A 20,381-nucleotide genomic window follows, 5' to 3' on the forward strand; every position below is an offset into this window, starting at 1 on the left:
AATAATAAAGATTGGGCAGAAGTTAATGAAACAAGAGGAAGAGATGGTAGCAGATGATAAGAGCAGAGGTGACTCTGAAGATGAATAACGTAGGCATCTGGGAAGGCGGCCATGTGAAGAAGAGTTGGTGCAAACTGGAATCTTTTCTGAGCAAGGCACCTGGGGAGGTGGAGGCTAAGCTCTCCTCCAGAAAGCCCTCTCTGACTACCCCCCTGCCACACCCCACGCTGTGCTTGCACAGCCCTGTACCTTGTCTTTTGCGGTTCATGCTGTTATCATGCTCTGTCTTCACCTGTCTTTCCTGTTAGATCGAAATCTTCATGACAAAACTTTGCCTTTTCTACGTAACACTCTCTGTATGAAGCCTGGTATATAGAGGTGCTCAATAAATGATTGAAACTGCACGTTTCTCTCCTCACCCAGCCACTGAAGGTTGAGCATCCCTGGGCATGTCTCTTGTCCTCTCGTGGCCTCCTTTTCCATGCCTCATTGGCAGGGATGACTGGCCCTGGGCCCGACTTCTGCTCTGAGAGGCTGCAGCCCCAAGAGGGGGTTGCCCTGGGGACTGGCACCATCAACCCCTGCCCTGAACATCATGGATCTCCAAATACCACAGCACCCACTTGGTTGGAGGACACAGGTTATTGAGGGCCAGCCTCCCCTTGGGGGAGGCCCAGAAACACTGACTGTGTGCAGCCACAGGAAGTCCAGGCAACAGCCTCTCCTCCTCTGGGGTGTTCCGGGCCTGGTGAGGGGTCAGGCTGGCATGGCTAACTGCCCAAGAGCCCTCCTACAGGGCGAGATGGGGAGTGGGACGTGGAGGGGTGTTTCCACCTATCCTGGGTCTCAGGCATGTGGGTGTCTCTCAGGAGCAGAAACTCAGGTCCAGAAACTCTCCCTCCACTGCACCCCTCCCTGGCTGAGAATCTTCCCTCTCAGGCCGCAAGCCTGCATTTCACCCCTCATGCCGGAAAAACATGGTCAGAAGAAGACTATGACCGTCATTCACAGTCCAGGGAGTACTTGGACCCAGGGGCAGGACGAGGACAGTCCCTGGAGCTGTGTTTGGCATTCCTGGGGCAGATTCTGGCTGCGGAGATTTCTGGAAGTGCCGTTCCCACACTGTTGTTGTGAAGACTCTTCTGACCCCGTGCCCTTGACCATCCTGCTGCCCCAGACAGCTCATCAGCGTGAGAACAGGAGACAGGAAGGGGGCTCCGGAAAATTAGAGGTTTTCCTGGAATCTAGAGGGAATCGTTTCCCCGTTTCCGCCCGATGCCTCCCCCAAGTGGCCTTGTGTTTTGAAGCCCTGGGATCCGGCCCTGTTAGGTCCTTTGGTGCCAAGTGTGGAACATGGCCCCTGGCGGGATAGTGATGCCCATGGTCCCAGGAAAGCATGGCCCCCAGTGCGCTTCCCTCAGGAGGGTGGCTTCTGGCCAGTCTCGTGTGCACCAGTTTTTGTGCGGGGCTGCCGCCAGATGGCTCTCCAAGCAACCCAGCTGTGACATGGCCCCAGCTATGGCCCCAGCTGTGACATGGCCCCAGCTGTGGCCCCAGCTGTGGCCCCAGCTGTGACATGGCTACCTTGCAGACCTTGGTTCTTCCGGTTCTTCTGCTCTGTCCCCTCACTGGAGCGTCCTAGAACCCCATCCTTCCCACTGGAAACCCTCTCTCCACACCCGAGCCTCCCAAGGGGGCCACGGAGATGGCACCCCCAACACCTGGGCTCCAAAGGGTGTGCCGCTGGCCTGCTGGCCACTGAGCCCTGTGGTCATGACAGCCTCTGTAACTCAGGGGCATGGGGTTCAAACCCGCTCCCGACTCAGGTCATTCATCTTTCTCGCCAGCGTCTGTGGCACTGTGTCTTATGAGTGTGTTAGTGGGCTCTGACGGCACATCGCATGGCTGCAGCGTGGTATGAACTCTAGGACTTGTGAATAGAGGAGGAGGGAGGTGATGGGAAGGCTTCTTGCTGGAGGTGGCCTTGAAGCGTGGATGGGAGTTCACCGAGGATGGCCCTAGGGGTGGGCGGTAAGGTGGGGAAAGCCATGTCCCTCTTTTGGCTCTCCCCGTGGTGTGCTGTCTGGCACTAGGTTGCCATCATGGCCTCTGGGCGGTGTCTATGTGGGACCCCTTGGGGGGGCTGAGCATCCACATGGGAGTTGTGTGTCTGCCTAGCCCAAAGCCTAGGTTCTGTGAGAGCCATACCCCTATCCGTGCATCCCATTGTTTTCTCAAAGCCAGTGTGTCCAAATCCCAGCGCACATCAATCACGTGAAAAACAATCCAAACATGGGGAAATGGCAAGGATGTGGGGTGGCTGGAATGCTCGGCAGGCGCTGCTGGTGGGACACGGTTCGGCAGTTCCGGAGCAGTTAGCTGTGGGCTCCAGTGTGACCCAGCAATGCCACTCATGGTTGTAGTCCTGAGAACAGGAGATGGGTGCTGGAGCTCTCACCTGCATGCCTGGCACACACAGCAGCCCTGGGGTGGGGGGCATCCAGTGTCTGTTAGCTGGTGGGCAGCCCAGCCACATGGAGGAATGGGGTGCTGATACCCACCACCATGCAGCTGACCTGGACAGCGCTATGCACAGGCCAGAAGGCAGACACCAGTGGCCACGTGGCCTATGATTCTGCTCATGTAAAGGTGTCCCAAATGGGCGAACCACAGAGACAGAGTAGGTGGTGGGTGCAGGGCTGAGAGGGACAGGGTCTTCCTCTGGGGGTGAAAATGTCTTAGAATAGATATGAGTGGTGGTTGTGTGACTTTGCAGATGTACCATGGAATTGTTAACTGTATGTTGCTGGCTTTACTTTTGCTAAAATGACTGCCCTTGTTGCTTGGACCAGTTTCTCGTGGCTTCAGTTTTGCAGAGAGGGCAGGCATGGCACTCCTGGCAGGTAGAGGTCCTGCCCACACCTCTGATCTCCATGGCACCTGCCATCTGGGCGGCCCTGGCATCTGCTGGTCCCCCTCCTAGGTAGCCAGGGAGGCTCCACATTGCTGGACACAGACTGCACTGCCATGTGGGCTTTACCTTCCTACCACCCGCAAGTCTCGGGTTTGAGATAAGCTGACATGTACAGCTGGTATTGTTCTTATTTTTAATAATTTCTAAAAGTGAAGGCCCAGAGTCTGTCCCTCAGGATACAGCTGGCATTTATAGTTAGGATTTGAGGCTTACACGGGAACAATCATTGACACGTGGGATGATTTACTTACACGTGGGTCTCTCAGCAGCAGGTTCCTACCATCCTGTAAAATCCAAAATGTGTTTCCCATGGGCCAACGTAGGAATCTCTCTCCCACTGACTCCCGACGGGCAGGAACATGACAGGTGATTCTTGGTGCCAGGAGGTGCTGCTGCCATTCTCAGAGATTATGAGAGGGCCATTGTCATGGCAACAGGCACAGGGAGGTGTTTCCGTGGCCTGGGCTTCGGGAGCCCCAGGGTGGTTCTCTGGAGACTTGCCTCCCACCATCCAGGGTGCTTGGCAAGACTGCATATGGGTGGGAGAGCTGGTGGTGAGATGGCCCAGCTGGTAACGCCCTGCGTGCGCCTCATCCGACTTTCCTGGATAGAGTGGTGGTGGCAGGAGATAGGGCCGCTGGGCAGCATCGGGGGAGCGATGGCTTCCCTGCCTATCCTGCTGGCAAAGCAGAGACTCACATTGCCTGCTCTGCGGCCAGGAATGTCTGCTGTGATGGTGCCCGCCTCTGCCTCGCTCAGTTTTGTCCCAGGTTTCTTGTCATTTCACGGCTGAACCCTATTGGATGCCCTAAGTGAGGTCTGTCAGGGATGGGGAGGTGGGTCCTGTGGGTGCTGTGCTGTTCTCCACCGTGGGCATCACGTCTCTGTGCACGGGGCCATCATGTCTGGGATTTGTCATTTATTTAGGCCTTTTGAGTGGTATTTGTAATGGTGACACAGATTGTTCCTCCAGATTGACTTGCGTGGCACTAGCACAGAGGTACCAGGTGGGGAGAGTTGTGGAGATTTTCTCTGCCGGCTCTTCCACCTGTAGTCTTGCCTCACCCCCTTGCTGGTTACAGAGCCCAGATGGTATACAAATAGGAAAACAAAGGAAATGTTTGCATGTCTGCATTCTGGGTTACTCTGGTTTTCAAAGTTACAATTATTTCTTTAACTTGAAAAGAAGGTATTCATTCATTTAATAAGTATCTGTGGTGCATGGACCATGGGTAGGTCGCTGCTGGAGATGTAGCAGTGAGAGAAGTTATATTTTGGGAGGGAAGCAGTCCTTAACTGGGCAGATCAGCACACTGTGTAGGTTCTGGGCGGGCCAGGACCACAGGCAGCTGAGGAGGCGCGAGGGGAGGAGCCTTTGGGGGTGGGGGTGGGGGGTGCACCCTGAGATGTGGGGAAGCACTTTCTGGGTTGGGAGGAGCAGGTGCACTCAGGAGCCTGTGCGGTGTGAGAAGCCAGTGCTGGGAGGGCACGATGCAGGCAGGCTGTGCCCTCGGCACCCACGAGGGGACGCTTGCCATGTCCAAGGCTGGAAGCCGTTGGGTGCTCTGCACGTGTCTGACGATTTACATGGCCGACACCATGCCTGCGCTATTTTTAGTTCCTGAGTTGTTTCCCTTCTGAAATTCTAAATTTTAAAGGACACATTAACTTCTTGATTTATAATTTCACTCACCATAAGCTGTGTCGTCTGCTTCCCCACTTTGTAAGAGGAAGACGTGCCCACCTGCTAGCTTCCCCTCCCAAATTTTGCTACCCATTTCTCATCTGAACTTTTCTTTCCTTTTTTAAAAAAAGTATGTAATTATTTGAGAGAGTGCATGTGCGAGTGGGGGGAGGGACAAGAGGTGGGGGAGGCAAGCAGACTCCCCACTGAGCGAGGGGCCCAATGGGGGGCTAGACCATGTACGCTGAGACCATGACCTGAGCCGAAATCAAGAGCCAGACACTCAACTGGTGGAGCCACTCATCGGAACTATTCATTTTGTGTTCTTTGTATCAATGCCATCTAGATTTTAAAAAAAATTTTGTCTATGGGTCTATTCTAAAAACCGAAAACTAATACATTTGAAAAATGCCTTTGTTAGCCCCACAAGTGTGAATGGCAGGCGATCTGGGCATGCAGCTGTTGAAAGTCTGTCTGTCCAGGAGCGCAGGCCCAGCTCTGCAGATGTCAATATCAGGGCCCTGCAGAGCCCACCCTGCCACGCTGGTGGCTGCTCCTTGGTGTCAACAGGCTTTGGGATGCCTTTGTCCCTGGACACTTGGAAATATCTTTTTTCCCCCTTTTGAGATATTTCCATGATTTGTGTTCCTATTGTCACGTGTTCCCTTTGTCACATATGTCGTGTTACCTTTATTTTTTTAAAGATTTTATTATTTATTAATGAGAGACACACAGAGAGAGAGGCAGAGACACAGGCAGAGGGAGAAGCAGGCTCCATGCAGGGAACCCGACATGGGACTCCATCCCAGGTCCCCAGGATCACGCCCTGGACTGAAGGTGGTGCTAAACCGCTGAGCCACCCGGGCTGCCCTGTAGTGTTACCTTTAAAAAGTAATTCATAATTCGTATGTAGAAGTTGTATTTTCATCAAGTACAAACCACATGAATTTAACTTGAGCGGCCTCCTTTCTAAGGGAGACTTCCATGTCCTGGACTCCTTGCTCATGTTTTGTGAATGGAGTATGCGTCCAAGTCTCTCCAGGGCCGTTTCTCTCCCAGGGGTTCTCTGTTTTACCTGTTCTCTACATTCCTCCAGTTTGTGTAGAAGGGTTAGTCCCTAAGAAATAGGGAGAATCAGAGGAGTTTCAGCATTGACTGCTGTTTGATCACATGAAGGATGATAATGGATATTGTGGTTGTTTTTAAAGATCATATTTTAGGAGATACATACTAGAGTATTTATTTATTTTTAAAAGATTTTATTTATTTATTCATGAGAGACACACAGAGAGAGGCAGAGACACAGGCAGAGGGAGAAGCAGGCTCCCTGTCGGGAGCCTGATGTGGGACTTGATCCCAGGACCCCAGGATCACTACCTAAGCAGAAGGTAGCACTCAACCACTGAGCCACCCAGGTGTTCCTATACTGGAGTATTTCTTTTTTCTTTTTTTAAAGATTTATTTATTTATTTATTTATTTATTTATTTATTTATTTATTTATTTATTTATGAGAGAGAGAGAGAGAGAGAGGCAGAGACACAGGAGGAGGGAGAAGCAGGCTCCATGCCGGGAGCCCGACATGGGACTCGATCCCGGGACTCCACGATCGCGTCCTGAACCAAGGCAGGTGCCAAACTGCTGAGTCACCCAGGGATCCCCTATACTGGAGTATTTAAATGAAATTACATACTATCCGAGATTTGCTTCAACCTCCTCTGTGTGTGTGTATTGTGTTCATATATGTATTATGTATGTGTAGTGTATGTAGGTGTGTGTGCATATACATTGTGTGTATGTGTCTCTGTATTGTGTGTATGTGTTGTGTATGTGCTATTATATGTGTGCATATTGTATATATTATATATGGGGATGTATGTATTTTATCTGTGTTATATGTGTATTGTGTATGTATATGCATTACATGTGTGTACTATATAGATGTACATATGTATATGTGTGTATGTATGCACATGTGTGTATGGTATATGCATATGTGTTATATACATGTGTGCAGGTGTTTGTTGGGTATATGTTACATATGCACGCATACATGTGTGTATTGTGGATGCATTACATAAGTATTTTATATATATGCATGTTGTGTATGTGTATATATATGGGCATGTACAGTATACACGCTTGTGTTATATACATGTGTTAGGTATGTGTGCATACATGCATATATTATACATGTATTATATAAGCGTGTTTTATATATGTATGTGTGTTATAGATGTGTATATATTATATGTATGTGTGTGTGTAAAGTGGGTGGAGGGGGGATGAAATCGTTGTGCCCTATTTTGATAGTTGTGGAATATGCGTGATGGGCCTTCTGGCAATTTGCTATATCTTTCTTCTACTTCTGTATAGAAGTTTGCAGGTTTCCACATTAGAGGGTTGGAAGGGGCTGTGGTAGCAAGCCCACCTGTGTGTACCCTCCTGGGTAGGTGCCAGGCCCCAGTGTCTGGCTCCAGGATGACTCAGTGGTCCCCCTTGGATCCGGAGGCCACCGCACACTCTTGGTGTGGCTTGCTCTGCCTGAGTGACTTGCTGTCCGTTTTCCAGAGACTCATGGACCCTCTTGAGGCTTTGGCCCCATTGTCTTCATCGTGTGGATTTACATCCACTTGGGTTTTTATTTTACCATTATTTAGTGGAGGGAGGAGACAAATGCATGCCATCCATCTGCCATCTTTTGTTTTGGAAGTTCCGTAAAGATGTTTTTAAACAGCTGCATGAAATTGCATTAAACAATGGAGGCACAGAGAGGTGAAGTTATTTACTCAGGGTTACACAGTGCACTCAGCAAGGAGCATTCCCAGTGTGGTGTCCTCCCCACTGGGCACATGTGTCTCTCAGATGCTCCAAACTGCTGGTGCTCTGCTGGTTTATCTTTTTTTCTCTCTCTTTCCCCTCTTCCCCGTCTTACCTGCTCTCCCCAGAGGGGCAGGATTGCACTTGCCAGGGAGCCTGCGCTTCTGCATCTCCTTCTCTGAGTTGAGGCTGCAGGTGATGCACCTGTGAGCCTCCAGGCGCAGGGGGAATCCCTCGTGTGGAGCCTGGCTTGGAGGCCGTGGGAGACCCACAGGGCTGCTAACGGCCTTAAATTCACCAAAAGAAGCCTTGTGTGTAACTGTAGAGGAGGTAGTGGTGCAGCTGAGTGGCCATGGACATGGTTTTAGACCAAGGCAGCAGCCAGTTTGGAGCATGTTCTGTAGGCCACACTGCTGGCCTGTTCCTGCTTGGGGTGCAAGGGCCACTTTACATGCCACAGAACTGACACAGGTCACATGGAAGTTTTGGTTAGCTTTGTCTTCTTTGATTGTTTTTAAATGGAAGAAATGTATTTTTAAGAGGAAAAAGAAGAATGTCAACACCAGTGCCTGGGATGTGACTGGCTGCCTGCCCTTGAATGAGTGAACTACATTCATTGGTTTTTGGCAGGGGGATCCAATGATTTCTTGATTTTCGTTTTCCTGTAGGTTCTGTGTGGGGATGTCCCACCTCCCATTTGAACCTCAAAGTCCCCTCTGGGGTCTTTTAAGGTATCTTCTTCAGAAAGTACTTGGGGGAAGAATTGCCTCCAGAAGTAATTTACACAATAGTATGAATTAGGATATAGCTTCATACTTCTCTTGGGGTTCACAGGCACTTGGGAAGCTTGAACTAAGTGTTGCTGGTGGAGCAGGAAGGGGTGCTTTGGAAGGTGGGGCAGAGAGAATCCTGGGAGGAGCTGTGGGTGGGCCTCTGTTTCCTCACTTCACATTTTTTTTCCAGGTGACTGCCAGGTGTGGGTATTTGGGGAAGGTGGTCCTCTCAGATGAGGGGGACAGAGGCCTTGCCCTAGGCATGCAGGAAGACAGATAAAGGTCTGTTTGCCAAGGACCCCCCCCCGCCCCCGCCACCCTGTGCTGCTTCCTGTGGTGGCCTAGCTGGTCATGAGGTTGCTGTTGCAATGTGGGGATGTGGCAGCTGGGGGTCGGTTGTGGGGGGCCCTGCTTGTCAGGGCACAGTGCGTGTTCCTTCTAGCTTTTAGAATCTTGTGCCCTCTGCACGCACACAGTTATTAAAGCAATTAAATAACAAAGAGAAGGAAGACAGCAACAGAGGTTTGCTTTCTGTTTATGTATCCACCTACCATTTCCTGCATGTCTACTCTGAGGGACATGGGGGGATGCCGGTGAGTGGAGCAGATGCCCTCGTGGGGTGAGTACCTGGGGGGACCTCAGACCTCAGGCACCTAGAACACGCAGTGTCACTCGTGGTGAGGGTGGGCAGAGACCTTCTGCACCTGCTCTCTGTGTCCCATGGGGCTAGGTGAGTGAGGGGAGGTGGAGTTGGAGGTGCCTTTGAGTGGGGGTCTCCGCCAGGCCTGCAGGAGGGGGGTCGGGCAGGGTGCTGTTCTCAGCCCTCCCTCTGTCTTCGCCCCACAGGAAGAAAACAGACAGATTCAGTCGCAGCAGAAGTCAGACTCACACGATGAGGAGGTCTCCCCAACCCCGCCAAACCCCGTGGTGAAAGCTCGCCGTCGCCGAGGGGGCGTGAGTGCCGAGGTGTACACGGAGGAGGATGCTGTATCCTATGTGAGGAAGGTGGGCTCATCTCCAGGGTCCCTGCTCCTGGCTGCTCTCCCTTCTGGTCCAAAAGGGGCTGGGTGGTGGCAACACCATTGTCATGGTCACTGCCCATGGGCTCTTGTGTGTGGTTTCCTGACCCACAGAATCAGGGAAGAGACAGGACACCCAGCTCATGGGGTGTGGGTGGAGGAACCAGCGTCCAGACCGTGTGGTCCCTATCCTCCTGGCCTTCTGGCCCTGGAGACTAGAGCCTGGCCTCAGAGCCGCCCAGTGGGAAGTCCCTCCTCCATGCCCCTTCCCCGGGGTTGGCACCCAGCCTGCTGCCGCTGCTACATCCAAGCAGGCACACCTGCATCAGGACGCACTCTGGAGCGTGAGAGCCCACATGATGTCCCTGCGCCCATCGGTGTGCAAGCCTGGCCTCCCACCGGCCCTTGGACGTGGGGCCTGTCACTTCCATCTTGTGCCTTGATATCCTCTATACCTGGTATTTTTAGTTTTTGACCTCTTAAAAAATTAATTAGGCAAAATATGCATAACACACAATTTACCATCTCTGTGAGTCTGGCTGTAACACATTCATTCTCTTGAGTTCTGGGGGCTGGTTCCCAGTGAGAGTGGTGCTGCCTTTTGGGTCCTCTGGTGGGAAGGAGAGCCAGAGTGCGGGCTCTCTGTGTCTCTTCCTATGGGGCGCTGTCTTCCTATGGGGCATTAGTGCTGCCTCCAGACACCACACACTGTGGGGCAGGGCTTCAACACATGGGTCTAGGGACAGCCTGTCCGTGCATCACTTCGACCATGTTTCTGTGCACAGTTCAGGGGCATTGAGGATACTTGCGCTGCTGTGCACCATTCCCCGTCCATCTCCAGGATGTTCCAGGCCCCACATGAGACTCTGACCCCATTACACACTGACACCTGCTCCCCGCCCCTAGCACTCAATACTTTCATAATCAGAGGATATAAATCACCGTTTAAAACCCACCAGGGCACCTCACTTCTGTTATCTTCCTCACCCAGAACCCCACATAACCTCAAGGAGATCCCAGAAAACCCAAATTTATGGGCATTCTGCAGAGTAACTGACCAGCACCCCTCAGACCTGCCCAGGCCATCAAACTGTTGGGGTCCTGGGAGACTGTCCAGAGTGTAGGGCTCCAGGCACCATCACTGAATGTGACCCGTGTGGGATCCAGGGCCAGTGTGAGCTCCCGGGACAGAACCAAGACATGCTGCCCACAGAGCGCCATGGCTGCTTCCATGGCTGTGATGTCATGTGTTAGCCATGGAGGATGTTGGGGGCAGGCTATGGGCACCTCCTTTGGCAACTTTTCTGTGAATCTAAACTATTCTAAAATAAAAGGCAAATTTTTAACAAAAGCCTCTTAGAAGTGGAGTGGCCCTTTATGACCTCAGCCTTGTCCCCCAAAGATCCCTGGGTACAAGCCATGGTACTAAACTAACACACACACAGGCTGGGGCCTGATGCCACCCCAGTCTGGCAGACATTTCTGGCAGCTGAGCACTGGGATGAGGGGACCACCTTATGGCCCAAATAGCCCTCCTACCACTTTTATTTCAAGGAGAAATCTTGGTGTTTGAGATACTCGTAACTTGAGATGCAGGTGCTTTTGGCTGTTTGGTGGCTGATTCTCCGGGCACGGGCTTCTGAAAGCTCCCCCTGGCAGGTCTGCTGGGGCCAACACCGTGTTGATACCCAGTCAGTGGCAGGGTCTGGAGCTCATGCTCACCAGGCTCCCGTCACCACCTCGAAGGGTGAACATCAGCCTTGAATGTGGCTCCAAACATGGCTCAGGTTTTCTCTCTTTTGTGTGTGTTTCACAGTTTTCAGATATTTACTGGAGTATTTTATTCCCTTAAAAACAAAACCAGTAAAATACAGAAATTAACAAAAGAAATGATACTGCTGGGGACCAGAGGTGGTGTAGCTGCGTCTAGGGGTCCCTGAGGTTAAGTACCACCCCAATCCTACATGGTACTTAAGCCACCTGTCAGGTCACTCTCGTTCCTTGCCTTTCCTTTCTTTCATTTTGTTGAAATGATTGTGATGTGAGATTTCATGTTGTCTGTCCTTGTGGTCACCTGGAAACATGTTGAAGGTAGGGCACATTTCCGGCCATGTCACAGTTTCCTGGGGTCCAGCAGGTGCTAGGAGGGGCCAAACCCCAAGTTTGGACCTTTGGGGACTCTTGCAAGTCTGACTTTGGCTGGCTTCCCCTGCAGGTCATCCCCAAGGACTACAAGACCATGACGGCGCTTGCCAAAGCCATCTCCAAGAACGTGCTGTTTGCTCACCTGGATGACAACGAGAGAAGGTAGGAACCCAGGAGGGGATAGGGCTGGGATCCACACCCCTGCCCAGGCCTCACAGGATGCTGGCCATGGGGGACATGTATGTGCTGCAGCTTTTGGAGGCTTGTGCTTGCAGAGCATGACCAACTTCCAGAAATGATGTGCTGTGTGCACCTGGTTGTCCTCCCCGATACCAGGTCAGGATCTGAGGCATCCTTGTGACCTTGTCATTGACAGACACCATGGGCCTCCTTTGCCCTGACTACTGGGGGCCTAGTTTTCTAGCATGTTCTACATGCAAGGATCTGCCTTGCGGGGATGGAATGCAGGACTCCGGTGACGGAGCCAGGCAGTGATGTCAGGTCACATAGCCCAGAAGGGCCTCAGGAGTGGCTGTGGGGTCGGGTCTTTCCAGGGAGGGGCACTTGGCAGCTGTGAGGGCCTCAGGTGCCATGCTTTGGGAATTGAAATCCTGCAAATAATTGGGAAAATCAGACACCTGGAGAAAATCACTGGGACCATTTTGAGGCAGTGTTTATGGGTTTATGTGCATATGCTAATTCTGTGTCACACTATGGGATCGCATTCTACACACTTTATCACAGTGACTGGGCCATGGATGTCCTTCTGTCAGGAAGGATTTTGGTGGTTTGTAGCATCAGTTTCTGTAGAGTTGTCATAAAACCCTTATTTCCCTCTTGGACTGCTTGCATTTTTTCATGGTAAACAGCATTTCGACAACCATGGCTGTCTGGTGTGCTCATTTTTGGTCCTTGTCTGTCTCTTTCTTGTCTGCTGGTGCTGATTCTGGGCTCCTGGGCTCCAGAACTGGAGACCATATGCTTCCACTGTTCTCAGTCCTCATGACAGGGGTGTCCACCTGGTGGTTATGGCCACCGTCACCAGGTGGGACCACATGATTCAGGAGTTGTATCTTTACTAACTTGAATATAAACATCAAAAACTCAGTCCAAATTTAGACCTGGCTTCTGACTAGATGGTGCATTCACATGGATTGAAATTTAAAAGGTGCCAGGAGTCCAGAGTGAAAGGTGAACTGTCTGGAGACAGCCCCAGGACCCTGGCTTGTCCCTAGGTCCCTCTGCAGTTACCTTTCTGAGGACTGACTCCTCACCTTCAGGCAGGAGGTCGGATGTTCCCCACAGCAGCCACATAGACCTCTCTCCATTCTTCATCTAGTTTTGGTCCTCAGGGAAGAGACGGCTATGGACCATGCCTGAGTCCATTGGAATCCTGCTAACTTGCACTTTGGTGCCAGATTGGGGGAGGGGGTGCCCCCCTGGGTAGATAAGACACGATGGACACATGGCTTCCCAGGATGCAGGGTGGACTTTGATCTTGGAGCCGGCCCAGCATGTGTACCTATACGCAGCAGGTCCTGGGGACCAGAAGGTGGGCCACTCACCTGGGTCAAGCCCCACCCTGAGTACAGGGAGAGAGTCCTGGGGTGCAGTGTTTTGACCAGTCCCCTAAAAGCTAGCTACTCACTTGGAAGATGAGTTTTGTTCCCTGGACCTCAGTCTCCTGGTCTGGTCTGCATTAAGCTCTTCCAAGAACAGCCGCAGGACCAGAACTTGGTGTGTTTGCATAGGCTCGTCATCATTTTTATTTATGGCAATGACAATGATGATGATCCATGTGAACTACTTCTTGCTCACGCATTCCCAGAGTAAGAGCAACACCATGCTGTGCTGGCATTATAGGGCACAGAACAGTGCTTGTGTGTGGCCAAAGCTGGAATCTCTGTACTGTCCCGGGATTCACATGGGGGTCTTCACCTCCTGTTGCCAGAGCCACATGAGAGGCTAACCAACCATCATAACCCCAGAGCGTCAGGCTCAGCAGCCACACCCTTCTTCAGAGCCTGAATTCTGATGGATGTGGCCAAGATCAGCAGAGCGAGTGACCGGTGGGGGCTTGTGTTCACCAAGGCCTGGGCTCCTCAGGTCATGGTCCAGAGCCATCCTGTGTTGCTGCCACAGATATGTGAGGGTCAGAACTGCTCCCCTAACCTGGCTGCAGGTACACTGTGCTTGGGGAAAGGAGACTGGGAACGGGATGGCACCCCTGTCTACCACTAAGTGCACGTGTACAGACAAACCTCCAGAATGGAGTCATGTAGTGTCCATCCTCCTATGTGTGGCATATGTCTCTGCACGTGGTATCCTCAGGGTGTACCCATGTTATGGCAGTGATTCCCTCCTTTTGGAGGAGCGGGGTCTCTGTTGTGGGGGTATGCCCACACAACGTGTTTATCTACTTACTGGTTGAGGGACACTGGGAATGCTCCCACCTTTTGGTTGTTGTCAAAACATTCCCACGAACACGGGTGTCTGAGCCTTTGGGGTGCACACCTAGGAATGGCTTTTGTGGCAGATCACCCCTCCTTTCTGAGGAGGCAACAGATTCAGCTTCCCTTCTGGCCCCTCTGAGCTTCCAGCTTCCCCTTGTATAGGGCAGCTGCATTTGAGCTGGGGCAGCTGTGTTTGAGCCATGTCCTTCACACCCTCTTGTGGCCCCTTCCCAGCTCCTGAGTAGTGGCTGGTTCAGTAAAGCTCCTGGTCCTGGGCCAATGTGGCCCGAGGGTGAGCTGACGTACGTGCTGGCTCTGGTTGTCCCAGCTGCGCGTGTCCAGGAAGTGTTTGTGTTGGGGTCCTGTGCCCTTGGCCCCAAGTTTCCAGAATCACATGGTTCCCACCGCCTCGGACTTTTCTGGATCCAGGAGCCAGGTGGACAAGAAGTTCAGGAAGCAGATGGTTGGATTGAAAATTGCTCTTGGCGAGGCTGGCTGGGGAAGGGCGCGATCATGTAGGGGGTATGTGTCTGCTCTTCAGGTCCTTGTTCTGCCCTCAGGAAAACTCACTTTCCATATTGAAACCCTCCAGGGCTCCTTTTTCTGGCTCCAGCCTCTAAAGAAACAGGCCGATGGTTCAGGAAGTGGGCTGCAGAGACAGCGGGCCGGAGACGTTGTCTCTTGACCTTTGACTTGATGTCCCCTGCATGGCATCCAAATTCTTTGCTTTTTCCGGTTTAGTAGAAGCTGGACTCAGCAGCTTGGGCTGTGGTTTGGGGCACATTCTTTCCTGGCACGCCTCGACCCAGAGCTGCCTCCTGTGTAGGTGGAGGAAACAACACTCCTCTGCAAGCAAATGCATTTGTGGGGTGAGCCCGCCTCTGTGTTTAAAGCCCCTCCTGCCAAGCTCAGGTGTGAGACAGGTGACCCTGGGGTAGCAGGTGGGTGGTCTTGCCCTTATCAGGTTAGGATGGCATCTCTCCTTCAGTTTCTGTGGAAGTGCTTTGGCGAGTTAAGAGGTGAGGGCTTTGTTAGGCTCCTTTGTTCAGAAGAAGGTAATGAATGCAACACAGCAACATGCATGCTGTGGGGAAGGCTGCTCACCCTGCAAACTGCTGAGCTCTTTCTCCTGGAACAGTGGCACTTCCAGGTGGCAGTTACCAGAGGCTTTCTCTGGCCCATTTCCCTCCCTGTCTTCTGCCCGAGGCCACAGCACTTGTCACAGCAAAGCCAGGGTTCTGGCATGAGTCTCTGGGGCCTCAGAGCCTGTGCTCTGCCTCCCCCACTCCCATAGTAGGTCAGATGCACCTGCAAGTGGAGGGAATACGGGAGAGTGGGTGATCCAGGCATGGTTGTCGGGAGGCCCCCAGGTGTCCTGGGGTGAACTGGGACTGCAGGGACGGGGCTCTGGCCTCACAAGTCTGGGATGCGACAGGAAAGAGCAGGACACCCCTGAACACACTGCACCAGGCCAGAGATGCGTTAAACACATGCACACCCAAACACATGCACACCCAAACACACATACCAATGCACATATGCACACACATGCATATATATATGCATCCATGTACAGACACAGGCACACTCACACACATACAGTGCATATATGTACATGGTCACACACGTACATGCCTATACACACAGTGCACACTTACACATGCACATACATATACGTGTGTTACAGAATTGTATGTGTGTTAAAATATCTTTTGGAAGGATACAGTTGAATCATATCATTAAGTTATGTAATTACATCCTTTGGGACTCAGTTTCTTCAAGTGTCAAATCAGAGGAATAAAATCTACTTTGAGGGTTGCAGTAAAGATAGAATGTGGTAATGTTTATAGGTATATCATTATCCCCATTCCCACCATCCCCATCATCATCTCCATCGTCACCTTCATCATTATCAACATCATCACTACCATCTTCCATCACAACCATCATCCATCAACATCATCACCATCATCACCATTATTGCTATCACGACCATCATGATCACCATCAAGATCACCACCATCATCACCATCACCATCATCGTCCCCATCATCACCACCATCATCATCACCATCACCACTATCACCATCATCACCATCCTCACTATTACCATCATCATTATCATCATCGTCACTATCACCACCATCATGGTCACTATCACCATCATTACCATCACCATCATCATCACCACCAGCATCACCATCACCACCATCATCACAACCATCATCACCATCATCAACCTTCATCATCATCACTGTCATCACCGCCATCATCCTCCCCCTCCTCACCATCATAGTCATCATCATCATCATCCTCTTTCTGGCAGCCCTTTGGCGGTGTGGAGGGCAGGCTATGCCAGTGGGCATCTCCATGGACACTGCTTTGTCCTCTGATGCAGGCCCAGCATCCACATGAACCCCACATCCTGGCCTCCTTCCCTCTTAGTCCTTAGTCTGAGGCCACTCCACAGGATCATTCTCTGCTCTGTCTTGGGCCTCAGTAGGTAAGCTGGCTGCTCTGGGCCTCGGGACACAGCAGAAAGGACTGTGGGAGGTGACTCATCCCCCAACATCAGTGTACAGAAGAAGGTTTCAAGGCCCAGTGAAGGAAGGGCTCTTCCCCTTTGTCCCTTGCTCCAGGTCACAGTGGGCATCCTAGCTGGGGCTGGGGCAGGTGTCTTCATGCTGCTCCACAGCCCCACTGCTGTGCCGAGTAACTCCAGGTGAGGGTCTGGGTCCTTGGCATCAGCTACTGTAAGCAAATGCAGGTCTTCTGTCCTTCCTGAGGCTGGTGGGGGAAGTGACTCTCTGCTCAGGCACCCAAGGAGCCTCAGAAGGCAGCCTGCAGGGTACTCCAGAGCCCTGAGATGTGCTGAGAATCGTGCCTTGGCCCTGAGGGTGCATCCCAGACCCGAGGGAGGGAGGGGGGAGCTCTTGGGTTCAGTTGGGTCCCTTCCCAGGTTGCTCCGATTAGGGTGCCTGGAGACGAGCATCGCTGTGCCCCTGGGAGTCAGGAAGGTTGATAATGAGGAGGCACTGTGTACATTTGGTGCAGGCAGTCCAAGCAGCGCTGTGCTTTGGGCCCTCGGCTGGGGCCTCATTACTGAAGCTGCCAGACGGGTGGGTGAGGGCATCTCACCCTGGGGCCGTCTTCCTGGCAGCAGCCCTGCTCTCTGCAGCTTTAATTAAAATGGGCCTCTGGCTGGAGCGCTGCACCGCTGGCCTGAGCAGCTGTCTCTCTGCCTCCCGCCCACACATCTCTAGCAGCCTGTTTTTCCACAGATTGGCTGGGGTCCCCAGGTGATGGGAAAAACACGCCGTCTGCTGGATTCACATGCAGCCCGGCCCCTGCTACCCCGGGCTGCTTGAGCCCCTTCTCTCCAGCCTGGCTCTGGCTTCAGGGCTTGCTGCTTCTCTTTCAGGCAACACTAAAACACAAAATTAGCATTTTGGAGAATGCAGGGTCTCATTTTAGGAGGAGCTTAATGGCTCAAACAGGCAAGGAATTTAGTTTTCATCTTACATAAAGCCACCTGCCCAGGGCAGAGGAGACCTTGGGGCTAATACATTTCAGGCCACAGGGATCTATTTCATGGGAGGTAGATCTGGGGCTAAGGGGATTGCATCATGGGATGTATTCTGAACTTGTCCCTGGATCTCGGGCCTCCTGGGCACTGTCTTGTTGGACCAAGGTTGACTGGCTTTGTTGCCAGTATCACTGGGCTGATAGGCATGGAGGCACAGAGAGGGTGAGCAGGCTGCTCAAAACCCCCAGCTAGGACTAGGAAAAGCTGGGTTTGCACCCCTGCCTGGACAGGGCTGCACTGGGCTGACCTGCCTCCTGCATGATGGCAGCACCCAGCTTGGTAATCTCCTAGGGAAAGGTGACAATCTTTAAAGAGTGCCTGGGAACAATCCAGCTGATGAAGAGTCGTGTGGTTCTAGAAGTAGAATAAGGCACAGTTTTGGTTATCTGTGGAGTCTTTGCTGGGAAGGGCAGCCAGGGCTTATGTTACTGAGTTTGGGAGGAGAACCTTGGGCCCTGTTGCCCAGGTGTGGACAGTTAGCAGCCTGCAGTGCATCTTGGTGGTTTGGTGCCATCATGCTTTAAAACTTCTAGGATTTGGAGGTGTGCAGTCCCCAGGATGCTGTAGACCCAACCATTCTGCATTATCCTACAGCTAACCCTACAAACTTGATTCGAGCTACCCAAAGTCTTCCAGCTTCCTGTACCCATTACATGAGCAGAGATGGAGGGCATCCATCCAGAACCAAGTCCTGGCAGGACATGCTGCAAGATGCCCCCTGGTGGTGAGCTGGCCCACAGCACCTCCACCCCCCAAGCCCACAATGCCTTGGCCCCACTGGCTTTCAGACCTAGTGGATGCCTCAGGTACCAGCTCCACTCCATTCTTGAGCCACGGACACTAAAATTAAGTGATTTGCTTAATCAGTTGGCTGGGGGTTGAGGGGGTGTTGTAGGAAGAAGCCAAGGTGAAGGGCAGGTGGCCTGAGAGGAGGATTGTGATCACCCACACTTGTCCCTATCTCCAGGAGGACTCCACAGGGCCTGGCCAGCATCCCTGCTCTCATGTGTCAGGCAGGAAAATTGAGGCCCAGAAGAGACAGGTGACTGGCCCAAGGTCACATGGGTTCCTTGGGTCAGCAGCAGTCTCCCGAGACAGAGACCACCTATCCCGGCTCCCACAGAGTAAGAAAGCCAAGGGCATTTGCAGTGTAATTCTTGTGATGCTGTGCTCTGCCTCCCGACCCACACAGCCACCCCCTATGAGTGTAAGTGATGGGGTGACAGCCAAGTTACTTGCCTGCTAACCAAAACCTGGTAATCCCTGGTGAGGCACGGTGTGGTGCGTGTGTGTGTGTGTGTGTGTGTGTGCGGGTGTCAGGACCATACGACACAGCTGTGTCCTCCTCCTGTTCAGAGCTCTTCCCGGTGAGGACCGACACTTAAACCGTGAACTGTCCTTCTCTGAGATGTGGTTGTTCCACGGGCATCTGTTCAGCATGATGGGGGAGTCACAGAAGAAGAACGGACCCCAACCTCTCCTTCTTTCAGGGTACTCACTTGCCAGAACCAGTGACCATGAAGCCAGGTCTTCAGAGATGGGCAGAAGAGACTGGGGAGGGCGTTTGAGTGGCAGGAACAGTGTGGGCGAAGGAAGGACGGGCCAGGGCAGACACTGAATTCGGGCAGGGGCCATAGGCTCAAGGGGAAGCCATTGTTTTCTTAACTGCAAAGAGGACAGACAAGAAACCAGGGTGCCTGAGCGACCGTCCCCCATGCAGACACTTCTGGGGCATTCTTCCTGCATGTGGTGTCATGTTGGCCCCCACAGCCCTGCAGTATTCCTTGCAGGCATTAGTGCCCTTGGTCAAAGGAAGCTGCCTTCTCCTCTTGGCAGGTGCATGGGGACAGGCGGCCCTGCCTTCCAGTGGCCCCGGGCTGTATGCAGAACGCTTGCTGCCCTTCCCGCCCTCCCAGCTCACCGGGGGCTGTCTGCTGGGAAGGGGGTCAGGGCGGCTTCTGGGTGTGGACCCTGTGCTTAGGAGGCCCCCGCTCACCCTTCCACACTCTGCTGTCCTGAAATCGATAGTGTTTGCCCCAGGTCCTCCTTAAGGGCAAAGGATTTGCCCTTCTATCCACTGGTTACTTGGTTTTGGTGTTGAATTTTTTGCAAATTGCCTGATTTATCCTTTGCTCGTTGTTTTTTTGGTTGGCTTGCATGAGTTATTGGTATTGGTCTGACAAAATCAGACCTCTGATGATTGGTGTATAGTGTGTATGTTTCCCAGTTGTGACTGGTCTTTTCTGTTTGTCTATGAAATTCTTTTGTCATGTGGAAGTTTTAAAATCTTGGTTTTTTTTTTTTTTTTTTGTCATGTAATTGTTTTATTGCGGTAAAACAGATACAACACAGATTTTACCATCTTAATCATTTCTCAGTATCCAGTTGAGGGGCACCAACTGAATTCCTGCTGCTGGGCCACCGTGCCCCCCTCCTGCTCCAGAACGTTCAGTCCCCATGACACATTGACCCCACCTGCATCCTACCTCCGGCCCTGGCCCTGCCATCTACTTTCTGTGTCTGTGAGTCTGATGCCACTGGGACGTTGTGTGCATGGGGTCCCTGTGTATGTCCTTCTGCATCTGGCTTGTGTCACTTGGCCTCACGTCCTCAGGGTGCATCCCTGCGGTGGCAGGTGTCCAGTTCCCTCTGTCTTTGAGCTGAACTATGAATATTCCATGGAATGGACAACACCACTGTCCTGTTACTCATACACAGGCCAGCTGTACTTTCACGTTGGCAGATTTATCCTCCTTCCTTTATAGATCCTGGTATTCTTTAGACACCTTCCAGACGTCAGACCATAAACAAACTGATCTTTTCTAGAACCTTCCCAGTTTATTTGTTGCTTGTTTTTCTTTCAGTGATTGAAGGCTTGACTCACCAGGGATTTTATTTTGGTTTAAGGACATGATCACAGCTGAGTCTT

General features: G+C 52.1%; 1 protein-coding gene across 7 annotated transcripts in view; it reads left to right on the plus strand.

Annotated features, from left to right (window-relative positions):
• Positions 1 to 20,381, plus strand: part of PRKAR1B (protein kinase cAMP-dependent type I regulatory subunit beta) — a 112,979-nt gene that overhangs the window by 14,886 nt on the left and 77,712 nt on the right. For all 7 annotated transcript variants that reach the window (XM_038539721.1, XM_038539720.1, XM_038539718.1 and 4 more), the window contains exons 3-4: positions 9,096 to 9,254; positions 11,484 to 11,575. In XM_038539721.1, coding sequence (XP_038395649.1) covers positions 9,096 to 9,254; positions 11,484 to 11,575 — 251 coding nt within the window. The remainder of the gene's footprint in view (positions 1 to 9,095; positions 9,255 to 11,483; positions 11,576 to 20,381) is intronic.

The sequence above is a fragment of the Canis lupus genome, chromosome 6 (genome assembly GCF_011100685.1).
Source record: "Canis lupus familiaris isolate Mischka breed German Shepherd chromosome 6, alternate assembly UU_Cfam_GSD_1.0, whole genome shotgun sequence".
NCBI lineage: Eukaryota > Metazoa > Chordata > Mammalia > Carnivora > Canidae > Canis > Canis lupus.